General features: G+C 59.0%; 2 protein-coding genes across 5 annotated transcripts; one reads left to right on the plus strand and one right to left on the minus strand.

Moving 5' to 3' along the window:
* The first annotated feature begins 724 nt into the window (after positions 1 to 724).
* DOK4 (docking protein 4) lies at positions 725 to 8413 on the plus strand. 3 transcript variants are annotated; one of them, XM_008152359.3, is made up of 9 exons: positions 725 to 773; positions 1320 to 1572; positions 4850 to 4957; positions 5089 to 5203; positions 5457 to 5576; positions 5655 to 5844; positions 6541 to 6679; positions 6865 to 6988; positions 7106 to 8413. In XM_008152359.3, exons 2-9 carry the CDS (start codon positions 1507 to 1509, stop codon positions 7246 to 7248), a joined length of 1005 nt encoding a protein of 334 aa, XP_008150581.2. In that variant the 5' UTR covers positions 725 to 773; positions 1320 to 1506; the 3' UTR covers positions 7249 to 8413. The 3 variants fall into 3 exon arrangements, with proteins under 3 accessions (XP_008150581.2, XP_054567162.1, XP_054567164.1); XM_054711187.1 differs by lacking the exon at positions 725 to 773 and having other exon boundaries at positions 1280 to 1572; positions 6541 to 6673; XM_054711189.1 differs by lacking the exons at positions 725 to 773; positions 5457 to 5576 and having other exon boundaries at positions 1280 to 1572.
* Positions 8414 to 8636: 223 nt separating this feature from the next.
* POLR2C (RNA polymerase II subunit C) lies at positions 8637 to 17831 on the minus strand. 2 transcript variants are annotated; one of them, XM_008152301.3, is made up of 9 exons: positions 17680 to 17831; positions 17423 to 17472; positions 14439 to 14507; positions 14244 to 14296; positions 11354 to 11482; positions 10483 to 10534; positions 10116 to 10284; positions 9895 to 9969; positions 8637 to 9343 (listed from the first exon to the last, which is right to left on the minus strand). In XM_008152301.3, the coding sequence occupies exons 1-9, from the start codon at positions 17763 to 17765 to the stop codon at positions 9199 to 9201; spliced, it is 828 nt and encodes a 275-aa protein (XP_008150523.1). In that variant the 5' UTR covers positions 17766 to 17831; the 3' UTR covers positions 8637 to 9198. The 2 variants fall into 2 exon arrangements, with proteins under 2 accessions (XP_008150523.1, XP_027982726.1); XM_028126925.2 differs by lacking the exon at positions 11354 to 11482.
* Between the last annotated feature and the right edge of the window lie 155 nt (positions 17832 to 17986).

Consider the following 17986-nt stretch of genomic DNA (forward strand, 5'->3'; position numbering starts at 1 on the left):
CGTGTGCCCGGCGGGGCAGTCCCATCTGCTCCCTTGTTAGGGACTTAGCAGACAGGCTGCCCGGAGATTAATTAATGCCAAGCTGCCGGCAGATCCAGCAGCATGCCTGCCCCAGGCTCTGTCCTGGCAGCACAGATGCCCAGCTGACCCCAGAAACGCTGCCCTCCCCCCCGGCAGCCCTGGAAACATGGGGCCATGTTGCTGGCACAGCCCTGCCCCCGAGCCTGGCTGGCAGGAGGGCTTAGGTGGTGGCCAGCAGCCAGAGGTGGTCGCCGGACAGCCCACCCTGGGCCTGGCCCCATCACCCACCCCAAAACTTCTCATTTGTCCCTGGCTGTGCCCGGGCTTGCTGTGTGACCACAGCCATGCCGCTCAGCCTCTCTGAGCAACTTCATTTTCCCATCTGTAAGATGGGTGTTGAACTGGGTCATCCCTGAGTCTTCATTATCTTAATTATCTGATTCCGAGTGCCCGCCCCATATCGACTTCCCCTTGGCACCCTCACTGTCATCTGGCAGTGTCCTCTGCCCCAGGCACAAGCTAGTTCTCCTGCCGTGCTCAGGGCCTGGGGGCACTGCATGGCCTGGCCAGACCCTGAGCGTCCCAGCAGCGTGGCCAGGGCGAGGCATCTGCTCCACAGTGGCCACCTCCCGCAGGCCCAGCACATTCCTCAGGCTTATCTGGGGGCCCGCCCACTGGACTCTGCCCTCCCACCCCGGGGACTGCTGAAGCGTTCCAGGGGCTGGGGCCGCCCCGTGGGCTGGGAGAACCAGGTATAGGAGGGGCGGGGAGGCGGGATGGGAGGTGGGGTCTGCTGAGAACGGCAAGGCAGATTGTTCTCAACCTCAGGGAACGTGGGTCACTCAGACCCCAGACTCTGTGCCGTCTTCTGGGGGACCCCCACGCCCATCTCTGGAAAGGTGCCCGTGGGCCTCCTGCGCTTGAAGGGGGCAAGTTGCCCTCGGCGTCTGCCCCGAAGTTGTAACTGGAGGTTGGGCGGGACAGCAGCGCCGGGCCACCTCCTCCTCCGGCCCCGCCTCCGCGCGGACCCGGCACGTCCTCCCAGGAAGGGGTTAACTGCGAGCCCCAGCCTGGAGGGAGGGGACTGGGCTGGACCATTTTCCTCGCCGCCGCCTCCACCTCGGTTTTCCTGAATGGTTCTGTCGTCCAGGGTGGGGAGGGAAGGGAAGGAAGAAGGGCGGGTGAGGTGGGGGAGGGAGGGAGGGAGGAGTGTGGGAAGAGGAAGGAAAAAGAGCGAGCCAGCCAGGGAAGAGAAAGATGTCACGGCCTGATCTCCCTGTCATTTTTGTGTCCGGCAGGCGCTGGGCGAAGGAGCTGCTAGAACAATGCTGAGGCGGGCGAGGTGAGGAGCAGGGCTCTGCCTCCGAGAGGAAGCGCCGAAGGAGCGTCTCGAACAGGTGATCGGAGGAGCCGGACACCGAGGCCACCTGGGCATCCCTCCCCTCTCCCCGGCCAGGCCCTGCCCCCAGAGAAGGTGGGGAAACCATGGCGACCAATTTCAACGACATCGTCAAGCAAGGCTACGTGAAGATGAAGAGCAGGAAGCTCGGGGTGAGCCCCCCTCCTGGGGCCCTGCCGAGGGACGGGCGCAGGAGGGGGGCGGAGGACTTGCTCCGGAGCCTGGCGGGTTGGGGTACACGGCCCGGCATCGTGCATCTGCCTCCAGGCTTCTGCCCAGTGGGCTGCCTGGCGTGTGCCCGGGCCCTGCCCTGCCCGCTGCGGCCCCCGCCCCAGCAGGATGGCTGGCATCCCAGCGGCTGGGCCCGTGGTGGCAAGCCGATGGGCCGGGGTGCCGGCAGCTCCTGGCTATTGTTGAAGTTGTCGCCAGGGCAGCGGCAGGGGCCGTGTGCGCTGAGACCAGCTTCAGTCCCCTCGCCGCCGCCTCCCTGCCTCTCCCCTCCCCTCCCCTGGCCTCCCGGCCGCTGCTCCCACTGCTTTCTGTGTATGGGAATTTACCTACTTACCTTCAGTTGTCCTCTCACCGTTAAAGAAGTGTTTGAAAAGGAGAGGGGCTGGTGGTGGGGTGCGCGTTGGTGTGAGGGGTGCAGAGGCTGATGGTTCTGTGGTTCGTGAATGAGAACTTGGGCCCGTGGCTCCGAGTGGCTCGTCTGTGCTGGGTGTTTGGCCCCGGGCCGGGGCTTGCAGGGCTGGTGGAGGTGAAGCCTCGGGCACCTGCTGTGAAGACCCCCCGAGGGCTTGAGCAGGGACCAACTTAATGATCTTAGTGGGACTGTCCAGGAGTTGCCCCTCTTCCTCTGAACCGCCCCCCCCCCCCCCCACCTGGCAGCTGCCCTTCCCGTAGGATGGAAACCCTGGTGACAGTGGCCCAAGTTTAGTGTTTTACCTGGGCCTCTGGTCCCTCCCTTCTTCCTCGCCCGTGGCCTTGATGGGGTGGGGGTGGGTCAGACTGCTCCAGGCTTCCTGGCCCTGCCTGAGTGGGCGGGGCAGGAGCAGGGCTTCATACCAGCTCCCCTGCCTGGGGACCGGACTGAGCAGCGCCGGCCTTGGAGAGGGGATCCCCTCCTGCCTGAGGGCCCGTGGGGGTGTGTCTGACTGTCCAGCACCGGAGCTGGTGGGCGTTTGCAGCCTTATTGGAATTTGGGTTTGTGTCCCATCCTGGGCCCCCCGCCCCCCCCCCCCGGAGACGGGGTCTGGTGGCTCTCAGCCACCGCCTTTACCCTGAGAGAGGGCTGGCGCCCACGTGGAGCACAGAACAAGGGAGAGCCTGAGGCTGAGGTGGGCAGGCCGAGTGGGCAGGGGCCCAGTTTCTAGTGTGGCTCCCCCTCCCCGTGGGCCCAGACCTAGCAGGTCCGCAGGCACTAGCTGGGCTGGGGCGCCTTCAGGATAAAGCTCACTTGAGGGCAAGCGCGGGCTCAGGGTCAGGCCTGTTCTGGGAGTCTGCGAGCCTCCAAGGTGGGCACAGCGGGGAAGGGGGTTGGGAGCTGGGACATGGCTAGGCCCAATCTGGGGTCTCCCCCCTCAGCGATTTGAGCTTCCCTATGCAGACCTGAGATGAGGGACTGCAGTCACCCCTCAGGACAGCCATGATGGCCTCAGCTCCGAGGGGAGGGGGAGGGGCTGGACGAGATCAGGAGCCCCCTCCCTGCCAGGGCCTCCCTCCAGGCCCACGGTGCAGTCTTTCCGAAGGACTGATCACAGACCTGTGAGAGGTGGGGAAGGAGGGCTCCTGAGCACAGCGGCTCCCTGGGGCTGTGTGTGTGTGTGTGTGTGTGTCCCTGTAACCAGGCAACCAGGGTGCTCAGGCCCCCCAGGCCTTTTGCCCCTGACGCTGCAGGCTGCATGGAGCCCAACCTGGCAGGGCATATCTGGGTCATGCATGCATCCACCCGTCCATTCATTCAGGGCCCCGTCATATGGCCATTCAGAGCTGTTAACGAGGCTCCCAGGATGTGCGTGAGGATTCTGAGAATAACAGTGTTCGTCCACAGGAGGCCGGCTGTGGTTTAGGCAGACAGGCCCGGGGCTGAGCCGGGATCATGGGATGGGGGCTGCCTAGGGCCCCTGTACCCTGGGACTCGGCCGGACAAAGGCCTGCTGCCTGTGTGGCAGAACGGGGCTACTGTTTGCCAGTGAGAGGAGACCAGGGATTTCTGGGCGTGGGTCCGCAGGCTGCTGGAGTCCCACTGGAAGAGGAGGGACATTCCAGACAGCCTGGACCTCAGAGAGCCCGAGCCAGGAGGGAGGGGCCGTGGAAGGAAGAGGCACAGCCGGCGGGTGGCGAGGGCCACCCCTCGCGTTGTCTGAGCCAGTTTGCCCTGTAGCCCTCGAGACTGGTCCGCTCCCCCCTGGCTCCTGGGCACAGGGTCACTGGCGGTGTTTGGACAAGGAGGGAACGTTGATGGGGAAGGCCCTGTGCTCGGGGTCACCCCAGGTTCCTAGACCTTGAAGGCCTCTGGTTCCCAGCTGGGACAGGCAGCTGTGCCTGCCCCCTCCCCAGGTTAGAGAATGAGTGAGTGGAAGCCCCTGGAGTTGAGGGGGTGTTGCCGGCACCAAGAACGGGGCCGTGACGTGCAGCTGGCGGTGGAAACGGGCTGATCCCTGCACCGGGACGCCTGCCGTTGTGGCTGGTGCTGCCGGAGCCTGGGCAGAGCTGGTGCGCAGTGGGCTCCGAGTTCTGGCCCTGGGTCCAGACAGCCTGTTACAGACTGAACTACCGTTTACAGCTTACTTTACCTTCTGGTGCCTCAGTTTCCTTATTTACAACGTGGAGATAATAGAACCGACCTCAAGAGTGACCCCGAGTAACTGTCGAGTGCGAATACCAAAAAGCACCCATGAGAGGCGCTCCATAAACACACTGGCTTCTCTGTCACAGGACAAAACCTTCCGACTCCTCCTCGTCCCTCGGTATCCGGATTGGTTCAGGGCCCCCGCAGATACCGAATCCACGGACGCTCAAGTCCCTTACATAACATGGCCGAGGACATGCCTCCAGGCGGCCTCTGCACCGATTCCCAACCAGATACACAGGCTGTGTTTATTGGGGGGAAATCCCTGTGTAAGTGGACCCCGTGCTACAAACCTGTGTGGTTCAAGGGTCACTGCACTGCGAGCCCCGCTCACAGTGAATGGAGGGCACCGTGGACGAGCCTTTCCGAGCAGCCAAGAAATAACTGCCTTTCGGGGGGGGGGGACTCTCCCCCGGGGGCGGTCACGCTGGTGTAGCCGTCCCCAGGTTTTCTCCGGGGCTGGGGCCTCCCGGATGGCTGTGCGGCTCCGCCCCCGGCGGCAGGCAGGGGTCACTGCAGGGCATGCTGGGTGGGAACGGGAAGCCTGATCCCCTGGTCCTTGTCGTCTTGCCCCTCAGATCTACCGCAGGTGCTGGCTGGTGTTCCGCAAGTCCTCCAGCAAGGGGCCCCAGCGGCTGGAGAAGTACCCGGATGAGAAGTCCGTGTGCCTCCGAGGCTGCCCCAAGGTGAGGGCCTGGGCCCTAGCTCCCCTAACCTGTAAGCAGTGGGTCCAAGAGCACCCTCCTGGGGGTGGCAGAATGGTGGGGAGTGCGGAGGGGGGCTCCAATCTCGCTGTCCTTTGTGGGTGCCGCTCCAGGTGACCGAGATCAGTAACGTCAAGTGTGTCACGCGACTCCCCAAGGAGACCAAGAGGCAGGCGGTGGCCATCATATTCACTGACGACTCGGCCCGCACCTTCACCTGCGACTCAGGTGAGGACTTCAGCCTCCCCTGGGCCAGCCGTGCTTCAGTGGGCCAGTTGGAGAAGGCAGAGCAGGGCTAGCTCTGGCTGGAATGAGGGTTGGGGTGCCTTGGAGTGAGCGGGCCCCCAGGATGAGGGGTAGACAGGCCGAATTCACAGGCCTTGCCTCCCTGCCTCACAGGGTGGGATAACTCAGGCTGAGTAGATGGGGTAGGCTCCGGGGGACCCCGAGCCTGCAGCATGACGAGGCCCCATTTCTCTAGAGCTGGAGGCGGAGGAGTGGTACAAGACCCTGTCTGTGGAGTGTCTGGGGTCGCGGCTCAACGACATCAGTCTGGGAGAGCCGGACCTCCTGGCCCCAGGGGTGCAGTGTGAACAGACAGGTGAGGCCTGGCGGTGGGGAGGAGGGGACAGGAGGCCCCGCATGGGAAGCTCCGGCCCATGCACCCTCTCCCCTCCAGATCGCTTCAGCGTCTTCCTGTTACCCTGCCCCAACCTGGATGTGTACGGCGAGTGCAAGCTGCAGATCACCCACGAGAACATCTACCTCTGGGACACGCACAGCCCCCGCGTGAAGCTCGTCTCGTGGCCCCTCTGCTCCCTGCGCCGCTATGGCCGGGACGCCACACGCTTCACCTTCGAGGCCGGCCGGTAGGACCCTCTGGCCTCCCCGCCCCGTCTCCCCACGGCCATGACGGCGGCCACATCCACTCTGGGTCAGGCACTGTGCTGGGAGCTGGCGTTATTTCCTGGTGTAGCAACCCCAAAGGGAACGTAATATTCCCCTTTTACAGATGAACAAACTGAAGCTCACAGCCGGCAGGTCAAGTGACAGTTTACCAAAATCAAACTCTTTGGGCTTAGATCCAATGCTGGCACTGACACCAGCTCTGAGGTTGTGGACCCGAGCCTCAGTTTCCTCATCTGTCACATAGGGGACGAGAAAGGACCCAACTTCCTGGAATTGTGGTGAGGACTGGGTTCCATAGCGTGAACTCGGAGCCTAGTACCTCGGCTTGAATTCTGGTAATCCTCTGTGTAACCTTGAAGTTTCTCACCCTCTGTATGCGTTTCCTCATCGCAAAGGGGTTTGAGAAAACCCCTAGAAACAAGGAAACAAATCGTGTAGAGCAGAGGCGGGGAGAAAACGAACGGGCTCATCCTATAGAGCATTTAGACCACCCCCGGGCGCATCGAAACCACTCAGAATGTTCGAGCCGGGGGTCAGAGCCCAGGGTGACAGCCTGCCTGTTTCCCAGAGGGCCCAGCGTACAGGAGAGCCCAACCAAGCACGTGTGGGTGCCACGGGGTCCCACCACCTTGCCTTCCATGCCACTGTGTCCCCAGGATGTGTGACGCTGGGGAAGGGCTCTACACCTTCCAGACGCAGGAAGGGGAACAGATTTACCAGCGGGTCCACAGTGCCACCCTGGCCATCGCCGAGCAGCACAAGCGGGTCCTGCTAGAAATGGAGAAGAATGTGAGGGTGAGGCCGTGGGTGTCCGCCCAGGGCACAGGGGAGGCTGGTGGGCGGGCAGGCCGAGTACCTGGAGTGTGCCAGGGCGTCTCCTCTTAGCGCGTCCACAGGAGAGGCAGGCAGGGTCTCGGGCTGGCTGCTTGCAGGCAAGCCACTGTCCCCAGGGCTAATGGGACCCCTTCTCTGGCCCACAGCTGCTGAACAAGGGCACGGAGCACTACTCCTACCCCTGCACGCCCACCACCATGCTGCCCCGCAGTGCCTACTGGCACCACATCACCGGCTCCCAGAACATCGCCGAGGCCTCCAGCTGTGGCGGTGAGTCCCTGCAGCGCCCCTCGGCCACCTGCCACGAGCCTCTGTGGAAGACAAGGCCTTCTGGACAGGGACCCTCCGACCTGGACCCGAGCCCTGAGCCTGCCTCTGTGTCCACAGGTGAGGGGTCCGGGGCAGCCCAGGCCAGCTCGGAGGCGGACCTCCTCGGCAGACTCCTCCTGCTAAAGCCAAAGCCCAGCCCGGGGGGCAGCAGCGAGGCCAGGACCCCGCCCAGTGGCAGCCGGGCTGGTGTGCACCACTGACTGCGGGGCTGCCCGCTGCGCACGGACAGCCTCGGGGGCTGTAGGCTACGCGCCTGGAGAAGGGGAGCCGCTGTCCCTTCCTTGCCCCCACGGGGGAGGCTGGACCCAGGCAGAGGGCCGGCCACACTGCCGGAGCATGTGCGAGGGGCCAGAGCTACCGTGGGGCTCTTGACTGTTCAGGATTCTAATGTATACGGCTTACGACACATCCTCTCTTAACGACACTTCCCCGTCCTCCCCGCCACCACATCCATTTCTGAATCCCGAGACCAGGCCACCACCAAGGCTGGTTCTGAATGTCCTCTTGGCACAGCCCTCCCGCTGCCGGGACTCGCCTGAGCTGCCGGGGCGAGGCAGACAATCAGAACTCAGGCTGGTGCTGTCGGCAGGCTTTTCCCAGGAGCCAAGGGCTAAGACAGCAAGTGGCTTCTAGTTCCTCTGGGCCCAGTGGCACAGGAAGGATCCGAACTCACGCGGTGCCACTTGCTGACATCTGGTTGACCCCTCAGGTGAGAAGCTGGTTTGAAAAAGAAAGTTTCTGCCCAGGCTCCTCCCGCTTTGTGGGCTGGAGGTCCCTGTGGGCAGCAGTGCTGGTGACCTCAGCGGGGGGAGGGCCGCCAGGACTGCTGTGGGGAGCTCCCTGCGGCCCCTCACGGACCTGGGCTGGCGGTGCCCTGCGGAGAGGCCCCCCCTCTGGTCTGGCCGCCCTCTGGCCAGGAAGTCCTCAGAAACCAGCCTCCCCTCCTCCCCACCTGGTGCTGATGCAGCTGAAGCAGTTGACTCCCCAGCGCTGGTCTTGACTGACTACTGGGCACAGGGCTATCTTTCTATCCACATCAACCCTTCGGGTGTGTGGTTTTTTTAGTGTTTTTTTTTTCCTTAAATACTTAGGGTTCTGATTTGTGGGAACAGACCTTGTTACCCTGATGTAAATAACCACTGTTCAGAGTTGTGGCAGGAGGAGGAGAAGGCTGGAGGCCCCTCCAGCAGAGGCCTGGAGCCAAGGAGGTGGCCACAGCAAGCTCGGCTCGGACCGAGCAGGGACGGACCACCAGAGGCCGGAGCCTGCAGGCGAGCCCGCTGGGCCTTGGAGGGGGAGCAGCACGATGACGCATGGAGATGATGTTGTGCTCTTTACTGCCCAAAATAAACACTCGGCTGTTAATCAATACCCCTTCCTTTCTGCACTGTGTCTCCCTGCCAGGCTGCCTCATTAACTGCTTTGGTATGTTCCTACCAACAGGACTAGGGTCAAGGCCAGACCTTCATTAAGGCCCTTGCCCACCCCACCCTCGTCCCTCCCCCCCAAACTAATTAAGCAGATCACTGGCAGGGAAGTCATAACTGATGGGTAGAGAATGAAATACAGGGTTTATTGGGGGGGGGGGGGGGGGGGGTCGGGGGGAGGAGCAGCAGCCAGGCTCTAAAGACATTTGGGAATTTGAGCAAAGTGTAGGCTGACCATGGGCAGGGGCTGGGTTTGTAGGCGGCCTGAGTGAGACTTCTAACGCTCAATCCTAACACGGAAACCTAAGGTACAACTGTGAAGTGCTAACTTCCACACACACAGTCAGTCAAGAGCTGAAATGACCTAAAGAGGAGGGTCTAGCTCAGCGGTTTTCAACAGGGAAGCAGTAGGACCTCTACAAGCAGACCAGGGGGAAGGGAGGTCTGGGTTCCGGGGAGACTAGCCATCAGCAGGCAGGGCCAGGGATGCTGCATGCTCAGTGAAGGACTGTCCTGCCTCAAATACCAGGGGCACCCCCGAAATCTACCTGGGACCAAGCAAGGATGGGGGCACCCTTCCCCTCTGCTACCTCTCCAGTTGGTGCTGATGGCTTGCTAAGAAGTTAAGTACAGCTGTCGGGACTTCTGGAGCTAGGAGGGTCTCAGGAGACCTGCACACAGCTGCTGCTCGGATCCTTTTCCGCTCAGGCGGATGAGCTGCGGCTAATTTATGGTGAGGACGTCACTCTGGATCTCGTGGCTCAACTGAGTCTGTAAATCACTCAGCTTCTTCTTTAACCCAGAGAGGGCTGAGAGGACGATGGTTTCAGGGCGCAGAGAGCCACAGGACTCCACGTTGTAGTAAAACCTGAGAGGTGGGAGTGCAGTGAGAGCTGCCCCAGGGGCTGGTGAAGCTGAGCTTGGCCAGGGCCACCTCTTTCCCTCCCGAGTCCTGCTTAACTCCTTTCCCACCAGGAGCTCAACCTTGCCCGGGGCTGACCTCCACCCTCTGACAAAGAGTGCTTTTCACAGGACCTCAGAGGCTGCAGCCACCTCACAAAGATCCTATGACACCCCCCCACACACACACACACACTCTGTATAGCTGAGGAGAAAGTGGAACATAAACGAGCGGGTCGCACAGGCCAGCGTCTCTTCCTCACTAGGAGACCGGTCGGTTTCTGGCCCTGATGTGACCCCATCTTCGGATGTGCGAACCAGAACAGGAAGAGCTTGGGTAACTGGAGGCCCCTCTTTCAGTGACGAAAGGGGGTGCACCCATCCTGGGTTCAGCAGTCTTCAGCCCCTCCTCAGCTTTATGGAAGCTCAGACATGAGGGCAAGGGTCACCCTAGCTCAGAGCCCGCACCAAAACTACGTTCCTACACATTTCACCGTCCGCACTGGCCCAGGCGCTTACCTCTCCGGCTTGCCATTGGGGTCGTACGGAGCCTGGGACTCATCTTCATCCAGCTCTGAGTACTCGCTCTTGGGCCTGAGGTCAAACACAGGTCAGCACCCGGTTGTTACTGCTGCTTCCGGGCACCTGTGCCCGTAGTGAGTCTGCCCACCTGGGTCACTAGGAGCCACGTCCACCCCCTCCCCTCTAACCGCCCGCCTTCATCCCCAGCGGGAACCTACCACTCCTCTGGCTTGGGGTACACCGTGTGCCTCAGGGCATTGTCGGGGTCGTACTCAAAAGCCACCCCTGCGGTCGGGTTCCACTTGGCATGCTCCTTGCCAAAGCCCTTCTTGGCATAGGCGCGGAGTCTCAGCTCCTGGCCCTTCCGCAGCTTGACGATGAGGATGTCTGTGGAGAGAGGGGGAGTCGGGGCGGGGGCAGGAGAGGCACGGTCCCCCCACATTGACCTGGAGTGCCACTGGAAGGCCACACACATCTGGAAAAACGGACCAAAGGCCAGCTGAGCTGACCAGGCGGCACAAGGCTGTCTGGTCTCTGCCTCCCTGTTGCCGGGGAGCCATCTGCACACTCACGCCAGCCCCTTACCGTCCTGGTCCACGTAGTCATTAGGGTCGTTATCTCGGTTCCGGGACGTCACCTGCCGGAGCCCAAACAGACATTAGCCGCTCATCTCCCACGCTCTTCTGGCAAGTACCTCCCAGCACTTCCAGATCGCAACCTGCCAACCAGGGGCAGGATGCCCACGAGTGAGGGCAGGAGTGCCTACCAGGACCCATCTGGGCTGGTGCCTGTACTCCAACCCCTGCTTCACGGCGTGTGACAGTCCCCTGTCAAAACAACACCGTGGCCTTTTATTTATTTTAAAACTGATCTGAGAGGAAGGGAGAGAAAGATAGAACCATCAGTGATGAGAATCACTGATTGGCTGCCTCCTGCATGCCCCCTACTGGGGATTGAGCCCTGGCATACGCCCTTGACTGGAATTGAACCCAGGACCCTTCAGTCCACAGGCCAACACTCTATCCACTGACCCAAACCAGCTAGGACAGTGGTCGGCAAACTCATTAGTCCGCAGAGCCAAATATCAACAGTATGATTGAAATTCCTTTTGAGAGCCAAGTTTTTTAAACTTAACCTTCTTCTAACGCCACTTCTTCAAAATAGACTCGCCCAGGCCGTGGTATTTTGTGGAAGAGCCACACTCAAGGGGCCCAAGAGCCGCAGTTTGCCGGCCACGGGGCTAGGGCTATACTGTGGCCTTTTAAAGGGGCCTGGGCGACAGAGGGCACACAGCACCAACCATGTCCGCCCACCCCAGCAGGAGCCCGGAATGAGCGTGTGCAGGCACCAGGGTAACACAGGGCACGGTGGTGCCTCGGGCGAATCCTCCCCGTCCCGCCCATGCAGAGGCAGGAGAGCCCAGGGCCTGGGCAGGGGGCTGGCCTCAGACACTGACTGGAATGACCCGGGGGCTGTTGGAGATGAGGTCTCGAGACGTGACGTGACGAGTCTGGTCTTCGTTGCACCGCACGTCGAGAGTGAACTCCACCGAGCACTCGGGGCAGAACTCCTCGCACGTGCAGTCCTGGGGCAGGGAGAGCAGGTGTGAGTGTGGAGAGAGGGAGGGTCCTGAGCTCCCTGCTTGCGATCCCCAGTTCCTACTGTTTCTTCGTCTAGAAGAGGGCTGACCAGTGTCCAGACCCTGGGGAGCCGTCCATCTGGTAACCTTCTCCCCTGCAGGCACCTCCCAGCTCAGACAGCCGGGTGCTGACACCCACGCTCCTTCCACACCCTCAGCTGCAGGCTGCCACCGGGAACGCCCTGTTCACATCTCGGCCTGGCCCTGGGCGTGTCCCTCCGAGAACCGCGGCGGTCCTCTAGCTCAGCCTCCATGGACCAGGTGGACTAGCTCGGGAATAGAATCATTTAAAATAAAGAAAAGGGAAATAGGAAGAAGTACCTTTCAAGTTCTAGACTATTGACCTTTTCTTAAAACAAAACAAAAAAACTTTCTATATACAAACACACACATATGCATACATATGTAAAATAAAGCAAACGCAACAAAATAGTAACTAGAGGCCCGGTGCACAAAATTCGTGCGCGGAGGGGGGTTGTCCCTCAGCCCAGCCTGTACCCTCTCCAATATGGGACCCCTTGAGGGGGCAGTCGGACATCCCTCTCACAATCCAGGACTGCTGGCTCCCAACTGCTTGCCTGCCTGCCTTCCTGATTGCCCCTAACCGCTTCTGCCTGCCAGCCTGATCACCCCCTAACCACTCTGCTGCCAGCCTGTTTGCCCCCAACTTCCCTCCTCGCCGGCCTGGTCACCCCTAACTGCCCTCTCCTGCAGGGTTGATCACCTCCAACTGCCCTCCCTTGCAGGCCAGGTGCCTCCCAACTGCCCTCTCCTGCTGGCCATCTTGTGGTGGCCATCCTGTGTCCACATGGGGGCAGGATCTTTGACCACATGGGGGCAGCTATATTGTGTGTTGCAGTGATGATCAATCTGCATATTACTCTTTTATTAGATAGGATAGAGGCCTGGTACAGGGGTGGGGGCCATCTGGTTTGCCCTGAAGGGTGTCCCGGATCAAGTGGGGGTTCCCTTGGGGCGTGGGGGCGGCCTGAGCGAGGGGCCTGTGGTGGTTTGCAGGCCGGCCATGCCCCCTGGCAAGCCAAGCAGAGGCCCTGGTATCTGGAATTTATTTTCCTTCTACAATTGAAACTTTGTAGCCTGGAGTGGAGCCAAGCCTGGGGCTCCCTCCACGGCCAGCAGCCATTTCTGTTGGGGTTATAATTGAAACTTTGTAGCCTTAAGCGGGTGAGCCCCGCCAGGGTGCGCAGAAAGCTTTGCTTCCCCTGTTGCCGGCGGCAACCCTGGCCTGCTCTCTCAAGCTTCATTCTGCTGCCATTTGTTTGAATTTGTTTACCTTCTATAATTGAAACTTTGTAGCTTAAGTGGAGGCTTAGGCCTGGCAAGGGCAGGCAGAAAGCTTGGCTTCCTCTGTTACCTAGGAAACCTTGCTCTCTGTGGCTGTAGCCATCTTGGTTTGGGTTAATTTGCATGCTCACTCTGATTGGGTGGTGGGCGTGGCTCGTGGGTGTGTCAGAGGTATGGTCAATTTGCATATTTGTCTATTATTAGGTAGGATTGGCAACAAAGGTCAAAAGTAAATGGAAATTTATTATTGTTTCTTCAACTTTTCTGCAGATTTTCAGAAAAGAAAAAAAAAAAAAGGACCATACCATCTTTCAGTAAATGCAACACTAGAGAAAATGTAATAGCCCAGCCGGTGTGACACAGTGTTTGAGCGTCGATCCATGAACCAGGTCATAGTTCAATTCCCACTCAGGGCACGTGCCGGGTTGTGGGCTTGATCCCCAGTAGGGGGCGTGCAGGAGGCAGCCGGTCCATGATTCTCTCTGATCGTTTCTCCCTCTTCCTCTCTGAAATCATTAACAATATATTAACAAATCAATGGAAGGAACAGCTAGGCCATAGGGCGTGCCTATCTTTATATGAGACATTGCCAGACGCCTCTTCAGCTGACAGGCTGCACACCTGTCCCCACCAATATCTGATGCTTTATTTCTTAAAATCAAAAATCTGAAGATGAGAAGCAAATATGGCAAAGTGTTAAAATGTGACAAAATGAGAGCATAGTATCTGTTATATTAGCTGCACACTTACACACACACACGTTTGTATTCATAGGACATATCAAATTAGCCACCACAGAAAATGACATGCTCTTGGGAATTAGATGGGCTGATTCAGGATCGAGCAAAGCCATCAAAGGGGAATAGTCTCAAGCTACTATGTAACGCAGTCCTGGTGAAGAGACGCGGTCACCTCTCCTGTCCCGTTCTCTCCCGTCCCGTTCTCTCCCCGGAGGAAGGAGCCACGTTTACCAGCATCACCTACTGGGTGAGTCACAAATTGGGCAGCCACCACACTCCGGTCTCTGGGTGCTGCTCTGTGGACAGGTCTCACTCCCTCTCCTGTCCTCCACCCTCCCCAACCTTCGGTTGACTCCCTTTAACCTCCTAGGCCCCCGTCACTGGGAATAGATGCCCTGGAAAGCAGAATCAGAACAGAACAGACTGAAATGTACCCCCCCAGCTTGTACACATGGGCATTCTAGTGTATTCCCCCTTTTGTGTGACCGATGCCCTGTGAGTCTAATCAACCTGAGGCCCATCAGAACCAAGGACCAACGCCTGCCGTGGGCTCTAGACAACATCTCCACATTGTCTTTCTAAAAGCCAGAAGCAAGATGTCAGGAGAATCCTTCTGAGAACTGAAGGCCCCGCCTCCCCGGCCACCCAACCCCCCAGCATACCCGGGAGTACTGCAGCTTGTCCACAATGTCGTCGCTAGTGAGGGGGATTAATCCTGGAAGACACAGAAAAGCACTCTGAAGGAGGCCAAGCAGCCAAGCCCAAAGGAGAACCTAGAAGACCCCTTGGGCGTGAGGAAGCTTCCTCTCTGACACCAGACACAGCCCCACCGTGCACGGTCCCAAACCCGCACTCACCGAGCCTGTGAGCGATGAACTCGTCGTGAAGGACTGAGGAATTGGCGTCAATCTGGACCCAGTCAATGGCTGAAACGTGAAGGAAGCAGACATGCAGCTTAGCCTCCAAATTCTAAAGGCTTACAGCCGTGGTTCTCAAGACGCAGGAATCACCTGATGCATACGGTGCAGAGGCCTGGGCCCGGCGCCAGACTGAGTCCCACAGCTCTGGACCAGGCCCAGGAACCTGCATCTTAACCAGCACCACCAACGCCACGCCCCACACACCCCTTCCCTTCTCAGGAGGGGTTGATGCAGGGTCCCTGTACCACAGAGGAAAACGACGGCTAGCGGACAGTACGGAATATTCCCAAGAAGCACGACATCTGCTCCTCATGCCAACGTGAAATCCAAGAACACAAACTGTTTGGGTACTTAAATCCTAGGGAAAGCCTCGAGGCAACACAGACGTCTAGCCCATATCTTATTTTACGGGATAACGACCAGACGCCCTTTATTAATACTACATTACCACTCAACCAACCAATGCTGACAGGGTTCCTTCAACGGGCGAGGCACACTCCGTATAAAACCCAGTCCCACAGCAATGAGCTGGCAGGCGGGGAAGGCCTGCATGCTCACACACATTCACTCATTCGCTCACATCTGCATGTAAACAAAATCGTACAGCAAATGGCATTGGAGCCCACTTGTCAAACAAGAGGTGTAAATACTAAAATGGAGGTCAGAGGAGGACCAGACGCAGCCAGGCCCCGCCTGCTTGCTTCTACGCTTCCTACTGCCTCCTTCTCTCAACCCAACTCAAACAAGGACAAGCTAAGCTTTCCGGTCTCTGTCCCTTCACAGCACCTCCCTCTGGCACGCCCTTGCCCTCTCCAGTGAAGGTTAAAATCCTCTGAGCCTCCAAGATACAGATAAGATCATTCCCTCGGTAGGGAGCCTCAGACCGACCTGTGGCAGAGCCACATACAAGTCCGAGCTTGGAGGGGAGAGCCCTCCAGCACAATTAAGCTTGACCTTCCAGTCCTCCCTTGTTCCTAGGTAGCTAATGGGCTGTGGGAGGTGCAGCAAGTGCTGCCAAAACAAGGCTTGAATAACAAAATAGATTTGAAACTCACAAGAACATTGTAAACATGTTGACCATGCCCCTTGCTTTGCTTGGTGTGATCTGACTATAAAAGCTTTGGCTTACAGGCTGTCAGTTTCCTCATCCAGGCACAGTGATCCCACCTGGCCCCAACTGTATTCTTCTGTCTTCTTTAACCCTTTACCACCCCTCCTCAGGTGCACCCTCCCTGTAAGATCCTCCCTAAAAAATCCTGCCCAGATTTCTCTTAAGACACTTGTCATATTGTGCCTTGTGTTACATTCACATGGGTCTTGTTTCTACCTCAAGCTCAGAAAATCCCCTGGGGCAGGGTCTTCAGATATCTTAACTTTTGTATTCCTACCTCTAGGTTGGGACAGAGCAGGTTCTCATTTATTTGCGGGGCTGAATGGGAAAGTGGCATTTAAATTTGGAACGTCAGGGCTGCATCATAAAGTGCAACTCCCTCATTTTACTCCTGCTGAAACCCAGGCCCGGAGACGAGAGTGATGAGGCAGAGGGAGGACCGGCACACCAAGCTCTGAGCTGACCTGTCAGGGGAGGTGGAGGGTCAACTACAACACCCTCCCATTTACCCATCCCGCCTGCTTATTCCCTTAGGAGTAGGCACACCTGATGCAGCAGCCGACTTACATTTCGCTTTCCTAAACCAAGCTGACACTCAGGAAATATTGGTAGTATGTGTGCAAATTTGCAAGATACCTGGAGCATTGAGGCTGGAACTAGAGCAAAAACCACTGGCTAAGATCCTCCCTCTAAGCCAGTGGTTCTCAACCCTCCTAATGCCGCGACCCTTTAATACAGTTCCTCATGTGGTGGTGACCCCCAACCATAAAATTACTTTCGTTGCTACTTCATCACTGTAATGTTGCTACTGTTATGAATAGTGATGTAAATATCTGTGTTCTCCCATGGTCTTAGGCTCTAGAGCAGCGGTTCTCAACCTGTGGGTCGCGAGTCTAAGCCAACAGCGCTGGCGCCAGCTCCTCCCAATACTGGTCCAAGGCTACCTTGCGTTAATGTTGTCTGTGGCTCCTCTTTCCCCTGCAACTTCACTGTGGGCTCTACGAAGGCAAGAACCCTGTCCTATACAGCTAGCTCTGCATTCCCAGTGCCCAGCCACTGCCTGGCACTTGTATGTTCCATAGATGCAGTTGAAGAAACAGATTCATAAAAAGACACCTAGCAGCCCTGGCTGGCGTGGCTCAGTGGTTAGAGCGCCAGCCTATGCCCTGGAGGGTCTCAGGTTCCATTCCAGGTCAAGGGCACATACCTGGGTTGTTGTTTCAATCCCTGGCCCTGGTTGGGCTGCAAGGCGGAGGCAACCAATCGATGTGTCTCTCTCACTTCGATGTTTCTCTCTCCCCCCTCCCTTCCACTCTCTCTAAAAATCATTGGAAAAATACGTCCTTGGGTGAGGATTAACAACAACAATAAAGACGTCTAGCCGCACTGAACACTCACCAAACGTTAGGCACCTAATAGCGGTCACCTTACTTCCTCCCGCCATCATAGGTACACAGCGTCCCAATGTTACAGGAAACTACAGCCCCGTTTCAGGCGCCGTAAGTGAACAGTATTCGAACCCAGACTCCTGCACCCATGCTCCTCACCAATGCAAACTGAGAGTGGACCTGAGAGTACGCGGCCAGGGGGGCCAGGGAGGTGGCCGGAGCTGGCCCTGGGCCAAGGGCACAGGGTCCGATCCAGCTTCCTGCATCGCTGCTTTCTCAGCGGCACTCCCTGCCCCTCCCCCCGCCTCCCCCAAACCAGGGCTGCAGGCAGAAGCCCCAGGTGTGTGGTCGGGGGACCGAAGGGTGGGGTGAGTCTGGGGAGCACTCGAGGCCCTGGCAACGAGGAAGCGGGGGTTGCTTACCTATTATGGGCACCTCGGCGATGAAGACCCTCCGAATGGAATTAGCCACCCTGAGGGATGGAAACGGGCGGCGTGAGGGCACCGCAGCCTCGACAACCCGCCCCGCCCTCACCCCCGGTTTCCAAAGTGAAAGCCACGGCACGGCCCGGGGGCCTGCAGACTCGGCCCGTCCCTCCCCTCCCCCTCCCCTCCCCTCCCCCTCCCCCCGGCTCCGGCCCCCGGCGCTCCGCGGCCGCCGCCTCCCGCAGCAGCCTTACGCCAGGTCCGTGTTCTCGATGATGAACTTGACATTCTCGTCGGTGAGCTCCGTGATCCGCACGGTGGGCTGGTTGGCATACGGCATCGTGCTCCGCGGCCCGGCGGGCCGCCGGCGTCCACCCTGCAGCGCGCCCCCGCACCGGAAGTTACAGGAAGTTACCGGAAGCCGGTCAGCGTGGCCCCCACCGCCTCCTCGGAGACGCGCCCACAGCACCGCCTACTGCTCGGAGGCCGGGACTGCTCCGGGCTCGCCGTTTTCCATCCCACCACCTGGTTTCAAAGCACCAGTTGGACCATCTAGGATGG

This window comes from Eptesicus fuscus, chromosome 21, assembly GCF_027574615.1.
Source record: "Eptesicus fuscus isolate TK198812 chromosome 21, DD_ASM_mEF_20220401, whole genome shotgun sequence".
Taxonomy (NCBI): Eukaryota; Metazoa; Chordata; class Mammalia; order Chiroptera; family Vespertilionidae; genus Eptesicus; species Eptesicus fuscus.

What these genes read in the sequence shown, in the direction of transcription:
- DOK4 (XM_008152359.3), top strand. Translation starts at nt 1,507, where the DNA reads ATGGCGACCAATTTCAACGACATCGTCAAGCAAGGCTACGTGAAGATG. An exon ending in CACCTTCACCTGCGACTCAG is followed by an intron (nt 5,204 to 5,456) that starts GTGAGGACTTCA and finishes CCATTTCTCTAG; the next exon opens with AGCTGGAGGCGGAGGAGTGG. An exon ending in GGTGCAGTGTGAACAGACAG is followed by an intron (nt 5,577 to 5,654) that starts GTGAGGCCTGGC and finishes TCTCCCCTCCAG; the next exon opens with ATCGCTTCAGCGTCTTCCTG.
- POLR2C (XM_008152301.3), bottom strand. Translation starts at nt 17,765, where the DNA reads ATGCCGTATGCCAACCAGCCCACCGTGCGGATCACGGAGCTCACCGAC. An exon ending in CGCCGAGGTGCCCATAATAG is followed by an intron (nt 14,508 to 17,422) that starts GTAAGCAACCCC and finishes TTCACGTTTCAG; the next exon opens with CCATTGACTGGGTCCAGATT. An exon ending in TGACTACGTGGACCAGGACG is followed by an intron (nt 10,285 to 10,482) that starts GTAAGGGGCTGG and finishes CTCTCTCCACAG; the next exon opens with ACATCCTCATCGTCAAGCTG.